The 21,611-nt window shown below is 36.9% G+C and overlaps 1 protein-coding gene across 2 annotated transcripts in view; it reads right to left on the bottom strand.

Annotated features, from left to right (window-relative positions):
- Positions 1 to 21,611, bottom strand: part of LOC138328049 (uncharacterized) — a 112,118-nt gene that overhangs the window by 38,948 nt on the left and 51,559 nt on the right. The window contains exons 4-5 of one of the 2 annotated variants that reach the window (XM_069274645.1): positions 16,977 to 17,080; positions 14,737 to 15,360 (exon numbers count right to left, since the gene is read on the bottom strand). In XM_069274645.1, the coding sequence (XP_069130746.1) occupies positions 14,737 to 15,360; positions 16,977 to 17,036 (684 nt within the window). In that variant the 5' untranslated portion in view covers positions 17,037 to 17,080. Of the gene's footprint in view, positions 1 to 1,755; positions 3,321 to 14,736; positions 15,361 to 16,976; positions 17,081 to 21,611 lie in introns of those variants that run through there. The other variant, XM_069274646.1, reaches the window with a different exon arrangement.

The raw sequence follows: 21,611 nt of genomic DNA, 5'->3' as shown, positions 1-21,611 counted from the left end.
CACCCCCTCATTTATGTTCATGTCTTATCCTTATTCCCCCACCCCCTCATTTCTGTTCATGTCTTATCCTTATTCCCCCACCCCCTCATTAATGTTCATGTCTTATCCTTATTCCCCCACCCCCTCATTTCTGTTCATGTCTTATCCTTATTCCCCCACCCCCTCATTTCTGTTCATGTCTTATCCTTATTCCCCCACCCCCTCATTTCTGTTCATGTCTTATCCTTATTCCCCCACCCCCTCATTTATGTTCATGTCTTATCCTTATTCCCCACCCCCTCATTTCTGTTCATGTCTTATCCTTATTCCCCCACCCCCTCATTTCTGTTCATGTCTTATCCTTATTCCCCACCCCCTCATTTCTGTTCATGTCTTATCCTTATTCCCCCACCCCCTCATTTCTGTTCATGTCTTATCCTTATTCCCCCACCCCCTCATTTCTGTTCATGTCTTATCCTTATTCCCCCACCCCCTCATTTCTGTTCATGTCTTATCCTTATTCCCCCACCCCCTCATTTATGTTCATGTCTTATCCTTATTCCCCCACCCCCTCATTTCTGTTCATGTCTTATCCTTATTCCCCCACCCCCTCATTTCTGTTCATGTCTTATTCCTTATTCCCCCACCCCCTCATTTCTGTTCATGTCTTATCCTTATTCCCCCACCCCCTCATTTCTGTTCATGTCTTATCCTTATTCCCCCACCCCCTCATTTCTGTTCATGTCTTATCCTTATTCCCCCACCCCTCATTTCTGTTCATGTCTTATCCTTATTCCCCCACCCCCTCATTTCTGTTCATGTCTTATCCTTATTCCCCCACCCCCTCATTTCTGTTCATGTCTTATCCTTATTCCCCCACCCCCTCATTTCTGTTCAAGTCTTATCCTTATTCCCCCAGCCCCTCATTTCTGTTCAGTCAGTATCCTTATTCCCCCCCTCATTCTGTTCATGCAGTACCTTATTCTTCCTTCTCATTCAAGCCATATTCCTTATTTCCCCCCTCATCTCTATTCAGGATTACAAGCCACCCTCAACACCTTATCCTCAATACCATTACACAGGTCTAGACTTAACACCCCTGATTTAGCTATGACAGTAGTTAATTACTCATGCATGAAATCACATTACATAAAGTCTAATTTATGTACATACAGCCGAGATCTATATATATATAGCGAGTGATTAATGGGTGTGTCTTTCATCAGGCTACGATTATGCAGTCAAGATATTAAGCTGTGTATATAGTGTGTTTGAGCCTATTAACTTTAAATCTTCTGCAAAACACCTTTTTGGGATTAAATTCAAATACTTTAATATCTACCAGATTAAAATTCTATTTGTATATAGCACACCTTTAATGTTTGTCTAGCAATCAAAGGAGGTGAGTATACAGATCTGACATTTAAGGAAAATATTCCTTTATGTTTGAGAATGTGTAAAGTTTGAAAAATGTATAGAAGTCAAAATAGAGGGAATTAACAAATGAAAAAAAAATCCACATGCTATAAAATTTGAGATCCTTCCTCCTGCACCATTTAAAATTTTAGTCTTGTCCCCTATATAGGTAGATCAAATGATAAATATATAGAATTGATCAACTTCTGAAAGTTTATCCAACCCAATTTTTACTGTAATTTGTATTTAGCATGCTGAAGGTATATAGTATGACGTCTGTTGTTAAAGCTGACATGTAGCATCTTAACCTGAAATGAGTTCAATGTATAGATTTATCGTCTAATAATAGATAGTGCATACCAGTTGTTTAGGGAATTTGATGTCCTTCCTCCGCTGAAGTTCCAGGAAGATTCGGTACGACGTGTCCTTATACCTGTACCTGGGATCCAGGTAATACAAATTGGATGTCATGACGAAAAAATCTCCTCGGAATCACGAAAAATCACATTACGGTAGATCCAAAACACAGTGGCCACAACATCATAGTTGTTGTGTATATATAATATCAGTATAATAGATCCCTGAAGAGCATTTAAAATCTTCACCAAGTGTACATTTCCTCATTAGCACATGGCCACATGCCACAAGTTACACACATGGTTATGAATACCAACAGTAAACTTCTTCAATGGAGGTCAAGTTGATAGTGTGCGAGCAGTAACATTGACTAATATAGAGTCAATAAAACTGACCGCAGTTTCCAGGTTTATTGGGTAGTAAACTTCAACTCCAGGTGTAGTTTATGTAAAACTGTTTACCACATCTACACTCCCCCTGGGATTATACGACCCAATCAGGTCTATTGGGACAAGATAAATTTTGTCTCTTACTCCGAAATTCATGAGTATTTTGACTTGATCCCATGCGGCGATCCTGTCCACTATAACAGATTAAACACCAGCACTATAATCCACTAACATTGACAACGAGTTGGTGACCGATAAGTTCCACTCATGGATAATGAATGCATTCCAGCAGTCTCATCTGGTGATGTTTTTTATCTGTAAATGAGTTCCTCTGTACATCACTATCGGGGTATTATCTACCTCTGCTTTGTATAAGTATATAGATTAATCCACCATCAGAATATACACAATGCTTTTATCAGTCACATCACAGACAATGGAAGTCAATATATCTCCTCCAACTCACAGGTTGATTCTATCCCTGACAATTGGATACCTGACGTTTTTTCCTAATTATTCCGCTGTAGTCACGGCCATTTAGTCCTTGAGCACATGTTGTTGTTGGTGTCTTCTTTAAATCCCCGTTTCACAGCCAGGTAAAGGCCGTCACTTCACGAAGGTATGACAGCCAAGATCCCCCATCCTGTACCAAACCGCAGTAAAACCACTCTGCCGTATGATGAACTTTAATGCTCACTACGCTGTGTTGACACAAAATATTACTTTTGCACTGGCATTCCAAAATGATTTTTTTCACATTGAATTAAATCCTTTATGTTGTAACAAAAACATATGTTCGTGAACATTGTAGTTTGATCGCACAATAGTTAACTGTTAGACATTCATGCTGACTAAAAGAGTTATAATGCTTTAAAAAGTTTTAAATGTTACACAATTATGTTCTAATAATTGCAGAGCACTTCATTAATGAAATTTACAACAGAACAACAGATAATCTATAAAGATTCTCATAACAAATTTCTATAGTGAGGAAATGTGTGTTCTGTTAGCTGATGCAAGGGTTGGTAGTATTATCTGATTATCTCATGTGGGATATTATATGATGTGGGAGATTATATGGTGTGGGATATTATATGATGTGGGAGATTATATGGTGTGGGATATTATATGATGTGGGAGATTATATGGTGTGAGATATTATATGATGTGGGAGATTATATGGTGGGGATAATTATATGATGTGGGAGATAATATGATGTGGGAGATTATCTAATATGGGAGATTATATGATGTGGAAAATATATGGGAGATTATATAATGTGGGAGCTAGATTATATATGGGTGGTGTGGCAGATTATCTAATGTGGGAGATTATATGATGTGGGAGATTGGTAGCTGAAGAGATAATCTGATGTGGGAGATTGGTAGCTGAAGAGATAATCTGATGTGGGAGATTGGTAGCTGAAGAGATAATCTGATGTGGGAGATTGGTAGCTGAAGAGATAATCTGATGTGGGAGATTGGTAGCTGAAGAGATAATCTGATGTGGGAGATTGGTAGCTGAAAAGATAATCTGATGTTGGAGATTGGTAGCTGAAGAGATAATCTGATGTGGGAGAATATCTGATATGGGAAATACTCTGGTGTAGTTGTTGATGGCTAAGAATATCATGTGAAGTAAAAACTTGTAGCTAAAGAGGTATTTGATGTGAAGTAAGTGATGATGAAGTTTGTAAGAGAGATGTTACCTGAAGGGTTTGGTGCACCACAAGGAAACATGTAGGGATCATACTCAATCATTGAGTAAATTGATATGTCATTAACCATTCACTTAGGATCAGTGTATATCTGTTTACGATTTGTAAGAGGTGAAGGTTGAAGTAGATATATACTCATCTATCACTTGTACAAATGTAACATGTGCTAACTGTATTACATACATATTCCTTCGAAGTGACAGCCCACATATCTACATCTACATACACATAAATTAAACTCCACTCTCCTGTATAAGTTTGAATCCTGTACATATACTGTTACAACATGTACCTTAGCTAACCTCCTTACCTGTGTGACACATGTTAAAAGTTCGTTACAGGTAAGTTACAGGTACACATCCATATAACACTTCTATATCACCTCTCAGTGATACCCACAGTGTAATTACTACCCTTCACACACATATCTCTAACTCATCCGAACGATTCTCGTATTCCATCCAGACATTTTTTTGGCCACAAAACACATTTACCACACATGAAGGAATGACAAAGATGTTTTATAACCTGTAGTCGCCGTGTTCACTTAAGGTGACTCTGGTCATCTGTTATTAAAGTTGTTCTACTCTGTCGCATTCCTGTACCTTTAAACTTATTTTTATTGCATTTGATATTTATCGGTCATCATTTGGCTCCATATTGGGTGAATCGCACATCAAATTTACACGATTACTGCTAATAATATGAAATGCATTCTATTAACTCCCACACTGGTTTTCACAATTACTTGTATCTTGTATATATACAGAATCGAGGGAATGCGAGATCTACGTAGAACATGAATCCAAATTTATATCATTATCCATTAAGGTTCTTGGTGTAAAAGATGTCAGCCATTCCTAAACATGCACACAAACGTCCTTTCCTTTCTGCATCATCAAAGAAAGCCTAGGTGTTCGGTCAGGTGTACATATGTTCCGTGTCTAGACTCAGGTATAGTGTAGTGGTCAGTCATGGTCAGTTCTAACCGCTAGGTATTGTACTATAATCAGGTGAATGATCTGTAATTATACATATGACCTGACCGACTCCCACCATTAGAGAACCTTTATAGAATGTCCATTAGTAATGCTCCAATCTACCTGTATCACAAGACAATACCATCTGTCCATCTATCATTTAATCAATCGTGTTACTTAATCAAGGTCGTTTACTTTTACTCCAATGACCTTGTTGATTTATTTAATTTTCACTTTGTAAGTTTCCGTTTAATAAATATCATATTCCGTCAATAAATAAATAAATCATATGTAAAGATGCACGCAATTATTGCCAATCAAAATATCAGATTCACAATTTTTCATTCTGCTGATAACAAATGGTAGGGAACATTTCCATAAGATTTAAACTCTTTAGCAATGTTCTTGTTTCCCCACTTCTATGAAAACTTTAGCATCAGCTATTTTTATTTTAATAATGTAAATGAAGAGAGATAGAAATTTGAGTTTTGTTTACAAATTTTTCCAAAGTATCGCCTAGAATCTGTCCAGACAGTTAATAGCCATTTTGAACTTATCACCGCCCGTTCATCTATCAGGTACTTTCCAGGTAAACGTTAGGATTTATAGGGCACTTTCCATATACTATACTCAATGATATCTGTGTTAATGTATGCATATCTTTATCATACACTTTCAGCAAACTATTTAACAACATCAGTGAACTAATCTTTATTCTTGTTTTGTGACTACAGTCGTTTAATGCGTCTGTAATTCACAATTTCTTATCTGACACAGACAGCACACTTTTTTATATGGTAATCCCTTTTTTCATTTCTTTATTGTTAACACAGATCTCGATGAAAGCTTACAATATCAATCATACATGGGATCTTGAACATATAACATACAATAAAGGAATTCTCTACATCGAAGTTTACCTTAAAAATCACATATAGAGCATTTATGGTAAAAATGAGCTAGGTTATTTACAATAAGACTATAGCTCAAACATCACAAGTACAGCAAAACCTGCCTAATAGTGACCACCTCTGTATAAAGACCACCTACTTTATATATGATCACTTTGTCAAGGTCCACACTATAATATCCTGGAATATCCGCAGATGACTAAAATCTTTAAAAGACTTAAAACAATTGAAACCAAATCCAACCAAATCTATTATCAATATTGAGTTCTGAAACATTTTTTTTTACATGAAAACAGGTTTGGGCATTTAGTTATTTACAGAACTTAAAACAGCTGTGGAATTTACCTTAATTCAATACACTTTATAATAAGTCAAAGTATGACATTTACATTTCTATTAGAACAAAATTAGGTAGAAAATCCAAACCAATTATACAATCAAACCTGCCTTAGCGACCACCTATGTATAAAGACTAACTGCTTAATAAGACCACTTTCTTAGGGTCCCAAATGGTCAAATTCAATACATTATCCATTGCCTATAACGACCACCTGGCTATAAAGACCATTTTTTCTTTGTACCTTGGGTGGTCTTTATAGACAGATTTTACTGATAAGTGGCATTGTTACCAGACAACAAGTGAACAGTTGATATTAGAACATTTACTGTCACTTGGTATTTGGACACACCTGTTTGCTTGTTTCTCCATAATTAAGTCACAACCATGAGTCTCATGAATAATTCATCACCGTATATAAAAGTGTACAAGTTATCACCCCTAACATGTTTTTTATACCTGTCTGGTCCTATCAGGTATGTTAATTAAGAACAAAATGAAATACCTTGTCTTTGTCAGGTGAAAAAAAGGAAGTAAAGAAAGAAAATGAAATACAGTCAAGCTACTGCATCCTTACACCTACGCCAATAACAATATTTTTTTTTTTTAAATTCAGTACAACACAGTAAACTTAAAGTCAGCTGGACTTATGGTAATTCTTTGAGTAATCCGAGAAGTTGAGTTGATATTTATTTGAAAATGATGTTGAAAATATTTGTATAAGAACAACAATATGCTGGTATTTCAAATTGAATAGGGTATTTAGATTTAAAGAAGTTAGAATCAACCATTAAGGTTGCTTCATGAAGGCCTTGTTTGTGTTTGTTATAGGCAAAAACATACGCTAGATAACGTTTTAAACTGCACTAAACTCATTTTAAGTCTCCTTGTGATAAAGAAAACTATTTCCAACTTTTACAGTACTATCTCACTGAAACGTACATTCAAAGACACTGAGCAACATTTTCTACCCTGAGTTTGGTTCTGACAGGAAAACTTCTTTCAATACAACTAAATATCTCTAAACTGCGTCGAAAATTTTATAATGTAAAACTTCAAAGTATTGTTTTAAAAAAAAATATCTAGGTATTTTGTTACCATTGTCGGAATGATTCCAGAGGACAGGTGGATTTTATCTGTAAGTGACTGCAGCAGTTTGTAGCCTTCACACCACACCTATAACATTTGTTACACAGCCGTCAGTCAATTGTTCTTTCCTCTGCTATCAGTGTTTTATTGTATAACATGAATCCAATTCTAGTTCCTTTGTGGTTTCTACAGTGTAGGTGTTGTATCATTCAAATAAAGATAAGGAAGCATGTTAAGGAAATTTAAATGTGGAGTTTTTTGTTTTTTTTGTTTTACATTTAAAAATAGACTAAGGTGGGTCAAAATAACTTTGTTAAATATGTCTATAAAGACCTACCACGGGATCAAGAAGTAAAGCCAAGTCAGGGCTTAAGACAAAAGGCATATTGTGCTGAAATTGACCATCAGTGGGACCCTGAGAAAGTGGTCTTAATAAGCAGGTGGTCTGTATAGAAAGGTGGTCACTAAGGCAAAAGGTCTGTAAAGAGAGGTGGTCACTAAGTTAGGTGGTCTGTATAGAGAGGTGGTCACTAAGGTAGGAGGTCTGTATAGAGAGGTGGTCACTAAGGTAGGTGGTCTTTATAGAGAGTTGGTCACTAAGGTAGATGGTCTGTATAGAGAGGTGGTCACTAAGGTAGATGGTCTGTATAGAGAGGTGGTCACTAAGGAGAGGTGGTCTGTATAAGGAGGAGGTCTGTATAGAGAGGTCTGTATAGAGAGGTGGTCACTAAGGTAGGTGGTCTTTATAGAGAGTTGGTCACTAAGGTAGATGGTCTGTATAAAGAGGTGGTCACTAAGGTAGGTGGTCTATATATAGAGTTGGTCACTAAGGCAGATGGTCGGTATAGAGAGGTGGTCACTAAGGTAGGTGGTCTGTATAGAGAGGTGGTCACTAAGGTAGATGGTCTGTATAGAGTGGTGGTCACTAAGGTAGATGGTCTGTATAGAGAGGTGGTCACTAAGGTAGGTGGTCTGTATAGAGAGGTGGTCACTAAGGTAGGTGGTCTGTATAGAGAGGTGATCACTAAGGTAGGTGGTCTGTGTATAGAGGTGGTCACTAAGATAGATGGTCTGTATAGAGAGGTGGTCACTAAGGTAGATGGTCTGTTTAGATAGGTGGTCACTAAGGCTGATGGTCTGTATAGAGAGGTGGTCACTAAGGTAGGTGGTCTGTATAGAAAGGTGGTCACTAAGGTAGGTGGTCTGTATAGAAAGGTGGTCACTAAGGTAGGTGGTCTGTATAGAGAGATGGTCACTAAGGTAGGTGGTCTGTATAGAAAGGTGGACACTAAGGTGGATGGTCTGTATACAGAGGTGGTCACTAAGGTAGATGGTCTGTATAGAGAGGTGGTCACTAAGGTAGGTGGTCTATATATAGAGTTGGTCACTAAGGTAGGTGGTCTGTATAGAGAGGTGGTCACTAAGGTAGGTGGTCTGTATAGAGGTGGTCACTAAGGCAGGTGGTCTGTATAGAGAGGTGGTCACTAAGGTAGGTGGTCTGTATAGAGAGGTGGTCACTAAGGTAGGTGGTCTGTATAGAGAGGTGGTCACTAAGGCAGTTGGTCTTTATACAGAGGTGGTTGATATTTGACTATATCTCAATCAAGCTGGAATGAAGGAATTCAAGAAATGCTGAGATAACACAATGGTTTCTAATAGTCCCTGATTCCTCAAAACGAAAAACACTGACCATGCCATTCTGGACAGTCAAGATTCTATTCTATGGTCTAATTCATAAAGGTCAAAGTAATCAACTGCCCATACAATGACATTGCGTTTCTATGGATTTCAAGTATAAGCTAACTGACTCAATTGTTTCACGACTTTTCGAAATATTTCGCGCTTAAATGCCAGTTACAACAATTGTGATATATTTGATATGTATAGCTGATACAATATCTTATATTATTTTAATTAGAAAATATCAGTAATTGTTCTTCTGAAATTATCAGAATCAGAACCCTACATCAAATGCTTACATCAAAACAGCTAGTATCAACTCTACCTTAAATACTTTTAAGGATCATAATAATACAAGATAGTGGCTATACGAATTGATTTGAAGCACATCTGTTGCCTTTCATTGATGTTTCAAAGGGAAATGCCGTCAAACTTCTAAACACATATATATACATAAGAATAACATTGAATAAATATTGATAATGTATAATGTATACAGTAATCCCTCTAAATAAGACCACTCTGACAAGAGACCACCCTCCCTCATAAGACCAGTGTCGTGTGCATTACGATAGTTATAGTAATATTGATTTTACCTCCCAATTGAGACCAGGTCACTTTTTCATTCCCAAAGTGTGGTCTTATGATGGAGGGACCACTGTACCTCAATGATGTGAAAAGTATTAGTGCAAGTTCAAATATAATGTATTTTCTTTACTGTTTTTATCTGGTGCATTTCACTCATAGTATCTATGTAGCATAAAGTGCCTAGTCATTTGTCAATTAAGGTTATACACCTTTAAAAGTCAAGTTTATCAGGTTACACAAGACATTCCTATCTGACTCCACTCCAATAGACACAGGTATTATCTCTTTAACACATCTCTAAATAGGTCAACACAGGTGATTCTTTGATGGTTTTCTCTTTCTAAACAAATATATTACATTTTGGTAGTTTTCAAATTAGTTTTAACCTAATTATTTTCAGCACATCCTTGAAATGTGAAACAGTACACGACTTCAGTAAACTTTCACAATAATTGTACAGCCTATCATTTAATTCAGCCGAGTGGAGAATTTCTTTTATTAAAAGGAAACCGACTGGTAATCTCCCAAAAAGTTAAAATATTCACTAAATACCCTCAAACTTTTGTCCTCAAAGACAGTAACTCAAATCTATGAGGCATTTGATATCCTTTTCCAACATAAAGAGTTCTTTAAGGCAATGACATTTTAACTGAATAGATATAGGAAACTTATGATTCATGGGTATTTATATGACTATCAACAATGATTTAGATTTATGGCACAAGACAAGTCAATTTTTCCTATACTTAATCAAAGGGCTATAATTCTGTATATGACTAGAAAAATAACAATCCATTACCACATATCATTTGATGTTCTGTGAAATTATCATATAAATTTGTAAATTAAAGCTAAATATTTCACAATATAACTGTACAGTAAGACGTTGGGGTATAAATTTCAAATCAAACTTAAAGTTATTTGAGGTACAACAATTCCTATTTTATATCAATTACTTCACAATGGATGGAAAACTTACCATAGACCTGCTACCAAAAGTTTATTGTACAAAAGAATTTATACAACATTTGTAAGTAACACTGGAGTTCAATAGTTAGATGTATTTCCTGACCAAAGTCTTTAAATCTCGGCATGAGGTGGAATCGTTAATCTGTGATGTCTACCAATGATCCCTCTGTGTTATATTACCCTACAGTGGAGCTCTAAGAACAGGTAATTGTGACATTTTAACACCAATCAAATATGTACCACAACATGTACTAATTTCTTGGTCTATTTTAAAACTAGTCAGGAGTCCAAGATCTAAGCCAAACTGAAGAAAATGAAAAGACTTTGATGACCTTGTAAAACACTTGTAATAAACTGTTTAATGTGACCTCGACCTTGTACATATAACGTCAAAAATCATTATACTTTTTTTACACCCAATCGTCATTGATCCTTTTAAAGGAAAAGGATTAAAGGTTCAAATTACACAGAGAAATTGTTTATTATTTCCTCCATATTTAAAATGAATCAATATCAGAACAAATGCAAACAATTAATATCTTGAAAAGGAAAATTGTTTTCAGTCACATACAGAAATCGTTAATTGCCTTCCTCTATCCTGAATTTTGAATACTTTTTTGAATAATTTAAAACAATGAATTTCCCAAAGAGGAAATTGTTTTTCCACTTCAAAAGTGATAAAACATTTATCATCATGCCTTTGATAGTATGTTTGACAGTTTTTATATTTTCACATAAATTGCTTCCATTTCCAAAATAGATAAATAATTATAACTTCCGTTATTTGTAGATCTATAAGTCACGATCATCATGATTATGTCAAATATAACATTTCAATTGTTTCACCAATAGACATATAACAATAATATAAAGCTAGTATGACAGTTGAAAAAATGAGAATGAGTGTCATCAGAAGAGTTCAGAGAAAGCAATAAAGTAATTAGTTAAAACTGTTAACAACAGGAATGAGAGTGTGGGAGTAAGGATGTTAACAACAGGAATGAGAGTGTGGGAGTAAGGATGAAGGACACACAGAGGACAATGGTGTATTGAAGTAAGGATGAAGGACACACAGAGGACAATGGTGTATTGAAGTAAGGATGAAGGACACACAGAGGACAATGGTGTGTGGAAGTAAGGATGGAGGACACACCGAGGACAATGGTGTGTGGAAGTAAGGATGAAGGACACACAGAGGACAATGGTGTGTGGAAGTAAGGATGGAGGACACACAGATGACAATGGTATGTGGGAGTAAGGATGGAAGACACACAGATGACAATGGTATGTGGGAGTAAGGATGGAAGACACACAGAGGACAATGGTGTGTGGGAGTAAGGACGGAAGACACACAGAGGACAATGGTGTGTGGGAGTAAGGACGGAAGACACACAGAGGACAATGGTGTGTGGGAGTAAGGACGGAGGACACACAGAGGACAATGGTGTGTGGGAGTAAGGACGGAGGACACACAGAGGACAATGGTGTGTGGAAGTAAGGATGGAGGACACACAGAGGACAATGGTGTGTGGAAGTAAGGATGGAGGACACACAGAGGACAATGGTGTGTGGAAGTAAGGATGGAGGACACACAGAGGACAATGGTGTGTGGAAGTAAGGATGGAGGACACACAGAGGACAATGGTGTGTGGAAGTAAGGAGAAGGACACACAGAGGACAATGGTGTGTGGAAGTAAGGATGGAGGACACACAGAGGACAATGGTGTATGAAGTAAGGATGAGGACACACAGAGGACAATGGTGTGTGGAAGTAAGGATGGAGGACACACAGAGGACAATGGTGTATGGAAGTAAGGATGAGGACACACAGAGGACAATGGTGTGTGGAAGTAAGGATGGAGGACACACAGAGGACAATGGTGTGTGGAAGTAAGGATGGAGGACAACACAGAGGACAATGGTGTAGGAAGTAAGGATGGAGGACACACAGAGGACAATGGTGTGTGGAAGTAAGGAGGAGGACACACAGAGGTCAATGGTGTGTGGAACGTAAGGATGGAGGACACACAGAGGCAATGGTGTGTGGAAGTAAGGATGAGGACACACAGAGACAATGTGTGGGGAGTAAGGATGGAGGACACACAGAGGACAATGGTGTGTAGAAATAAGGATGGAGGACACACAGAGGACAATGGTGTATGGAAGTAAGGATGGAGGACACACAGAGGACAATGGTGTGTGTGGAAGTAAGGATGGAGGACACACAGAGGACAATGGTGTGTGGAAGTAAGGATGGAGGACACACAGAGGACAATGGTGTATGGGAGTAAGGACAGAGGACACACAGAGGACAATGGTGTATGGAAGTAAGGATGGAGGACACACAGAGGACAATGGTGTGTGGAAGTAAGGATGGAGGACACACAGAGGACAATGGTGTGTGGAAGTAAGGACCGAGGACACACAGAGGACAATGGTGTGTGGAAGTAAGGATGGAGGACACACAGAGGACAATGGTGTGTGGAAGCATGGTCAATTTAATTAAAGCCATTGATAGTTTCAAACAAGGTCCAGAGACAGCATAATGGTCACCTAAGACTTCAAAAGGATAGATGAAGACCCGCCTCCAGATAGATAAACTAGCCAATAGAAATAGTAGATTTTGTCAGAGTAAAAGTAGAAATTTAGTCATGTAGCTTATAAGGGATAGGAGAGAAATAAAAGAGACAGAATTGAAGTGAGAGACACAAGTTGAAAGTTAAGATTGGGAAGATGTGGTCAGAATTGGACAGAGAATTATAGAGTGTCCAGAGTTTGTACTAAAGTAATTACAATACTAAGTAAGAGAAAGAAAGACAGAAGGCAGATGTTTCCATGGAACAATGTGTGTAAGGATACTGTATATACATGTTAGAGATAGTAATAAAAGGAAGTGGAACCAACAAAGTTTTGAGTGTGTATCTCACAATGAAATAAGGACAGCAACAAACGACACCCAAAGTAAATGGTGATACTATGACATGTAATCACAATCATCATCATCATCATCATCATCATATCATCATCATATCATCATCATCATCATCATCATCATCATCATCATCATATCATCATCATCATCATCATCATCATCATCATCATCATCATCATCATCATCATCATCATATCATCATCATCATCATCATATCATCATCATCATATCATCATATCATCATCACATCATCATCATCATAATCAATTCTATGATGAGAAGAACAATGTGTTTCAACATCTAAAGACTAGCTAAAATATTGAATATATGTTGCTTGATTCCAAGCTATGTAACCCAAGATTTTCCAAAAAAGTACTTAAATGTTGCAAAACGTTTGGTCAAAGTTCGTATAAGATTAATGTCAAAACTATCGAAATTTCAAAACTGTAAGTAATAATTCTTAATCATCTTCTTTATGGTAACACATGATGACAAAGGTCTTAAGAGGCCATTCAGGCATTTAGAGATATTTTGTGTTTTTGTAGTGTTGAAAACTGTACATGGCCTCAAACTTTAATATCACAAAATCATTAAATCCTTTAGGATTATCAGGCCCAGGTTAGGGCCATCCTATTGGATTTGTTAAGATATAAACGGTATCTAAAATGCCTGTTTACAAATCCGGATATCACAACAAATTATCTTAAAAGATTATAACATAATCTTCAACTTGAACCGTGCATTCCTTTCCAAAGGAGATATCTCTAACGGTTCAAAGATATAGGGATTCAACAGACAAGCCACAATCCTGTGTATTTTTGAATAAAAATGAAGAGAGTAAAAATTACTGCTTTAATTATCACTTCAAGTTATATGCCTTTTGTATTGTCCAATTCTCATTGTCCCTTTGAGTTGCATTAAAAAATATTCTGAGATGAATAAATTTCTTTCCTGCAACATTTTGGTATCTGCCAAACAGTTTGTATAGCCATGCCTCACGCTCGCAATCGCATGTTTACCTATTTGAAGTCTGAGCAAACATATTAGTATACACAATACAAAATGCAAAGACACACGCGGTTTGATGGACAGTTAGCGATCCGTCAATGGTAGAATCTAAAAAGACAATAGCTATGGTGTTTCCATTTTCAAAATCAAAAGTTCACATTTTTTGTCCAAAATGATTGATTTTCTAGCATCAGAAAGAATCAATTCTTACTTATATCATAAAAAATCATCAAAACAATGACTACCTTACCTCTCCATGAACATCTGCTACAACTTCCATGATGATAATCACCTAATGTTACTAGGAGTCAAACAAAAGAAACGACAATCATGTAAATATTCCATCAATTTAATAAGCAGACGACAGCACATATAGTACCTACCTGTAAATTCCAATTGTTATCGTGTATCGACATGCCACGCCCGCAAAGTATTCCTAAATCTTGGTTATCTCCAAAGTCCTCGCTACTGCACAGCAGGTCTTTGTCGCTGAAACAGTAGTTGTCGACGTCGCTTATCTCCGGTATGTAGTGATAACCATCCAGAGACGTCTTATTCGCGAGATAATCGCCAGCTCGTGTTTTGTTTTGGTGTTTATCAACAGTTCGCGTCTGTTCGGCCTGACCATTGAGTGGCTTCCAGTCCACTGGCGACCCTGCCAGGTCATGTTTACCTTCACAGGTTATCTCCCCCTGGTAATGATAATTCACAGGAGCTGTGCTACTTGTACTGTTAAGTTCATTTTCAAGGTCATTACTGTGTTGACTCGAGTACCCAGAATCCACTGTCTGTCCGGGTAAATCTAGTTTGGTGACATCAGTTGCCTCCCCTTTTTCCTGATAACCGATGGATGTATCAAGGTCAAGGTTACTACTGGTGGAGGACCCTGTAAGGTCGCTAGTACACATCTCATTGTTGTTGTTGTTGCCATGGTGATCTTCAGATCCCGCTGGTCCACAGAAGTCCTGGGGGCTAAATGTACCGGAGAGGGTCAAACCTATTTCTTCCTGCAACAAAGTAAACAAGATCGCATTACTTCTAAGTATACAAACGACCTTTAAACTTCGAATATTTATTTCACTTTAAAATGGACCCATTTATCTTCCAAATACATCTTCCATTGTTGTATTAGTAATAAATTTGAAATATGGACACTCAGGAAGAAAAATTATCAGTTCGTTGTCTATATGTAATGTACCCGGGGTGGAGTGGTCGCGTTTGTTGACCTTGAAATGACAGGGGATCGCTCAAGTGACAATAATGATGTGTCCATCGTGAACTCATCTTGACTCCGTGGTCATCAGGAACAATAGATCAGTGTTACAGCGTACTGGTATCATTGTTTCGACTGTAATCTAACCTATCAGGGCTCAGTGGACAAGGCATCGTTCAGATGTCTGATAATGTAAGGTGTTTAAGGTATATGAAACAACGAGAATGTATGAAATCAGATGGGATGACAAGGTCACTCAGGTACTCTGAGGAAACAGCTCTCAATTTAAAAAGTTATTATTGATTCCATGGGGCTATTTCTTTCTGCTAGTCAACAAATATTGAATAGGTATTGAAATAGGTGAGCAATTTTAGCAATTATAAAAAAAATTCTGTGACTCAGATAGACCTGTTGTGAAATTATTATCTTGATCGCAATAGCATGGCTGTAAAGGTGAGGAGGACATGATACAATGCAGGAGAGTTTATCCCTAATCAGTCTAATAGTGAGGACAAAAGACAAAGAATAGAGATCTGGTAAGGATAGGAAAAAGGCTGTGGGTGGGTTGGACATTTTAGAGATTGAGGGTGGGTGTGGGAGGGGATTGAGAGGGGGTCACCATGTTTACAGAGTATAAGAATTGGATGCATGGAATATTGCAGAAGATATGATATCCATGAAAATACAAAGTATATAATCCTGAATCTTGGTCTCAACGTTTAGTTCTATGTTACTGAGGTACAGCTCCCTGTCCTATACCTACCTCAGCCTGTATGAGGTACAGCTCCCTGTTCTATACCTACCTCAGCCTGTATGAGGTACAGCTCCCTGTTCTATACCTACCTCAGCCTGTATGAGGTACAGCTCCCTGTTCTATACCTACCTCAGCCTGTCTATGTTATGAGGTACAGCTCCCTGTTCTATACCTACCTCAGCCTGTATGAGGTACAGCTCCCTGTTCTATACCTACCTCAGCCTGTATGAGGTACAGCTCCCTGTTCTATACCTACCTCAGCCTGTATGAGGTACAGCTCCCTGTTCTATACCTACCTCAGCCTGTATGAGGTACAGCTCCCTGTTCTATACCTACCTCAGCCTGTATGAGGTACAGCTCCCTGTTCTATACCTACCTCAGCCTGTATGAGGTACAGCTCCCTGTTCTATACCTACCTCAGCCTGTATGAGGTACAGCTCCCTGTTCTATACCTACCTCAGCCTGTATGAGGTACAGCTCCCTGTTCTATACCTACCTCAGCCTGTATGAGGTACAGCTCCCTGTTCTATACCTACCTCAGCCTGTATGAGGTACAGCTCCCTGTTCTATACCTACCTCAGCCTGTATGAGGTACAGCTCCCTGTTCTATACCTACCTCAGCCTGTATGAGGTACAGCTCCCTGTTCTATACCTACCTCAGCCTGTATGAGGTACAGCTCCAAGGCTCTGTAGTCCTCCTCAGCTTGCTTACTCATCTCATCCTACCATCCGACACTGTGGGATGATGTACTTCCTTCATCTGAAATAACACAACATTTCATAACACAACATTTCAAAATTCATTCACAACCAGAACCTAGCAATTTTCTGGCCATAAACATTTTCTCAACCTCAGCCCTATACATCCAATATAACTCCTAAACTGGAGACTTGATATATGCTCCCTGACCACAGACACAATATATGCTCTCTCAGTTCCTGTGGAGGTTAAAGTACCGTACAAAACAGCTTCAATACTGGGAACTGAAATTATCCTTTGTTGGCTAGAAATCCAATCATCGTCACCAACATACAACACATCAATATGATTTCCACCAGCCTAGTATGTTCTCAGCACCCTCTCAATACCAAATCCATACCTTCATATCTGAATGACGCAATGCACTTACGCCATTTAGGAAATGTTATATGATGTTTCCTGGTTGAATATTATAAATCCTGGCATACCTGGCATCGACACCCTTCAGGTACGCCAAGGAACGCTGAGAACAGGTATTTCATGTACGTAATACTTCACACCCCATGCAACAACATTGTATATTTATAAATCCCCACTGGAACGATTTGCAACTTTACATGAACTCCCATAACAGACAGTCACCTGCCTGGAAAAATTCATTAAGCAGGTAGGTCTACCTGTTCATTATACCTGTAAATTGATCGCGATCTCGCAGCATCATTACCGACGTAGCTTCCATTGGTAGATCTCTCTCTCTCTTCAAGCAGTTCTATACTGCCAACAAAGGAATATCAACCAATTCCTAATTTGCAAGTATAGCATTTCAAAAGGCGCCATACAGAACCATATAGATTTTCTGCGACTTACAGCTGATGTGATAGCCCAGATATTCTATGGTGTTGACGAAACACAATTTTACGTAATTTTACGTCGCATGATCTGAGGGATATTTTTACTGAATGGTTCTAACGGCAGATCAAAGAAACACCTGGCTAGTCGTTAAGGTTATTAAAGGTACAATAATATCAAATGCAAACTGATCCGAGCTGAAACTCTAATGTCAACAAACGTGACCTCTGACCTCAATACGTTATCAGGTAGACATCTACCTGTGTGGGTTAATTAACACCTTTGATAGGTAGGTCAACAATGCTATAATTCCTATTCCTTGTTTCCAAACGTACCGAAGCCAGACACTGTGGCTACAAATTATGTCTCTACATGCAAGGTCTAAATCAATTTTCTCCAACATTCCTTTTAAGTGAAGTTTTGAGATAAATAAAGAATGGAGAAATCTCACTGAAATCAGTAACGCAATGTTTATTCTTACAATTTAAAGCACATGATCCAAATCACTTTTTGTAATATGTGAGACTTTAACATTCTTTAAAAGCATGGAAATGACTGAAGATATTTATAAACAGGAACCCCATTCTAGCCTTATCGATCTATGGTAATTCCATAATTACCATAATTATATCAAAAGGGTACCATTGATGTAGATTTGGTCTTAAAACTAGGGAATTTATATTCAAATTGAAGTAAAATTGCAATAAAAAAAAAGAAAAGTAAGTAAGTAAAAGTTGACCCCCCCACCCCCTATTTCAGTTAATAATTTTATATCATCATCTCTAATAATTTTCTGCAACAAATATATTAGAAATATTCATGACCTTGACCCAATTAGGAAGGGTTTTGATTCCAAATGCATTAATATCAATCCTTTGACCTGAATTCAATTTTAATTATACAAATTAGTTGTTACATTAGACAGATACTAATGGACAATTTGTTTTTCCCATTCATTGAATGATTCAATGATAAAATAATCTATTTTCTTCAAATGACCTTGACCTTTGCATCTTGCCATGCTGCCTTAAAAACTGAAGCAAATTTGTGTTTTGAACACTAAATACAAGTTGCTGTTATTAAAGCCTGTTTCATTTTATCAAACATTCATCCCCCCACGGTGTCAGCCCCTTTAAATTTATCCAATCTAGGGATGTTTGTCAATGTCAAAAGGTCAGAGGTTTTCTACACTTATTGCGGCACACAAAACATCTAATTTGTCATGCTAATTTAGCACAGTACAGAGTTCCTGCTACTCTAGATCTATCATGGAAAAAAAGCTTTAAGCATATGTGTTATATGCCTCAATCATGTATCCAAGGCAGCCATCAATGTGACATATATGACCCAATGGACATGGGTAACAATTACTCCCCTCTCTACTTTCATTTCATGAAGGGGCATAAAAATGACAAAGATTTTACAATGGTACTAAGTCCTCAGTTAAATCACTCAGAACAATCAATTTCATTAATTGATACAAAGAAACATTACAAAGTGTTTGGCAGAGGAGCAGAAACAGAAAGTTTGAATGTAAAGTTAACTGTATTTCATCATGCAAAAGAAAAATAACCATTGTAATTCATGTCTCCCTGGTACTTTTACAAGAGAATTGAAATATTAGAGTACCGTATCCATTTTGCTGAAGTTCAGTAATGACAGAACAATTAATTAGAGAGTGAGAGAGAGTTTTATAAGATGTGTAATTACTACTGTACTAGTTGTTCTGCAACAGTTCTTAATTAAATAGAAAGGCTGGGGGAGATGTTTCCATCAACTTAATGAACTACACTTTCTCTGTCACAGCTAACAAGGATTTAATGTCAGGGGTCTAGGTTCAGCGGTATCAGTTGTATAATTACTTTAATGGAAAAATCATTTAATTGCCGAATCATACAGTTGAAATCAATAAAAAAATTAAAATTTATAAAGTTGATTTTATTTTCTGAACTTTTTTAATCAATCTTGCAAGAATATTATATCTAGGTATTTCAATGGCAATTTCGAAAGAAGATTTACTGCAATAATGTTCTTAACTTAAAACTGATCTTGGAATTAAATTATCCTAAATTGTCAAGAGCAGGTTCAAAACCATCAACTAGCTATTCAATTTTTATCTATTTCAAAGGCAATTTTGAAGAAAGATTTACTGCAATATTGTTCTTAACTTAAAACTGATCTTGGAATTAAATTATCCTATTTTTTTCAAGAGCAGGTTCAAAACCATCAGCTATTTAATTTTTTTTAACTAGCATTGAGAGTTAATTTATACATTGTATCAACAATAGAATTTTCACAATGATTATACATTTAATTGTTTCTAAATGTGTCAATGAAACACTGAAGTTTAAATCATTACAATATTGACTGTGGCTATATGCTTTCAATTTTAGGAAAGTTGTTCCTATCCATAGTTACTTGATCTTTTTTTCAAGACATAGAATACATTTGACCGATTTTCAGGCAGTAAAAAGCCATGCCTGGTGCAATTCAATGTTGGAGCAAACACCGCAGCATACACAATTATTTGCAAAATGCAAAGTCATGTACAGTACCTGGTTGGTTGGATTGACAGCGTCATTTCCAGTCGTTAGAAAGGATTTTTCCTTCACTTCTAATTTTTGACATATGAAAAAGGATATGTGATGGAGACAAGATGGTTGTCTTGTGCTGATTACTGAATTAAGATTATATTCAGAATGGCAATAAAAATCCTGATATAACAACACAACACAATTAGAGCCGACTGAATGATCAACGCTGTGCCAAATAACGTAATTACATGGTTAACGAGAAAAACTATTGTTTTCATTGATAGGATTATCCTCATCACATTCAGAAAACATTATTTAATGAAAGGTTTGATTAAATCTTGTACCACATTTGAAAATGTTTCTGGGACATGCGATGCCATTTGGGGAAGTTTGAAATATTTAGATTTATTTAAATTCAATTCAAATATTGCCTCTGCTATGAAATATCTGTACGGAATACTCTCACCAGTTTGTTAATGAAATCTGTTGCTACAGAAACAGAAATTTGATTCAAGCAGTGACATCTGATACAAATCTCAATTATCTGAGTCAATATTGGGGAAATTCTGGCCCAAAAGTCAAATATCATTCATCAAGATTTATCCGCTTATTTGAATAAGTCATTTTCCAGAAGAAAATATGCAAATAACCCGAGTATTCGAATAGGCGGAGATGACATTTTGCACCTTCGTTTGACCTCACACATACGTATGTGAACAGGCAATAATATATCGTTTCGCTTACTTGATAAATAAGTAAATTATTTACACTTAAAACGAACAACAAGTAATTATTTTCGAAGTTGTAAATCGATTTTAATTGTTTAATAACAAAAAATATTCCAATATTAGATTCTTGTTTACGTTAGATTGACACAGTGAATATTAACATCTACTGACCCATGATGTCATCCTAAAGATGCTGCAGCACAAAGATGACATTAATTTTGTTATTCTGATCTAAAACAATTTTGAATTGCATTTTTACCATTTGGGTGGTATTATCATTTATGAAACCATATTCATAAAAGCTTCAGTTTGTTGATGTTGATAGATCCTTGTATCCCTATCCAGGTCAGGCACACCCAATTTCAACCCTATCTTAACATCTAGCTAAAATTAGCTGATAAACTAATCTATCCAGAAATTGGCTGCTGTAATTGAGCTGATGCCAAGGGTATATATTTATATTAATATATCTAAAGAGAG

The sequence above is a fragment of the Argopecten irradians genome, chromosome 7 (assembly GCF_041381155.1).
Source record: "Argopecten irradians isolate NY chromosome 7, Ai_NY, whole genome shotgun sequence".
Classification (NCBI taxonomy): Eukaryota; Metazoa; Mollusca; class Bivalvia; order Pectinida; family Pectinidae; genus Argopecten; species Argopecten irradians.
The sequence above is the reverse complement of the archived record's forward strand: the minus strand, read 5'-3'. Positions and strand labels throughout refer to the sequence as shown.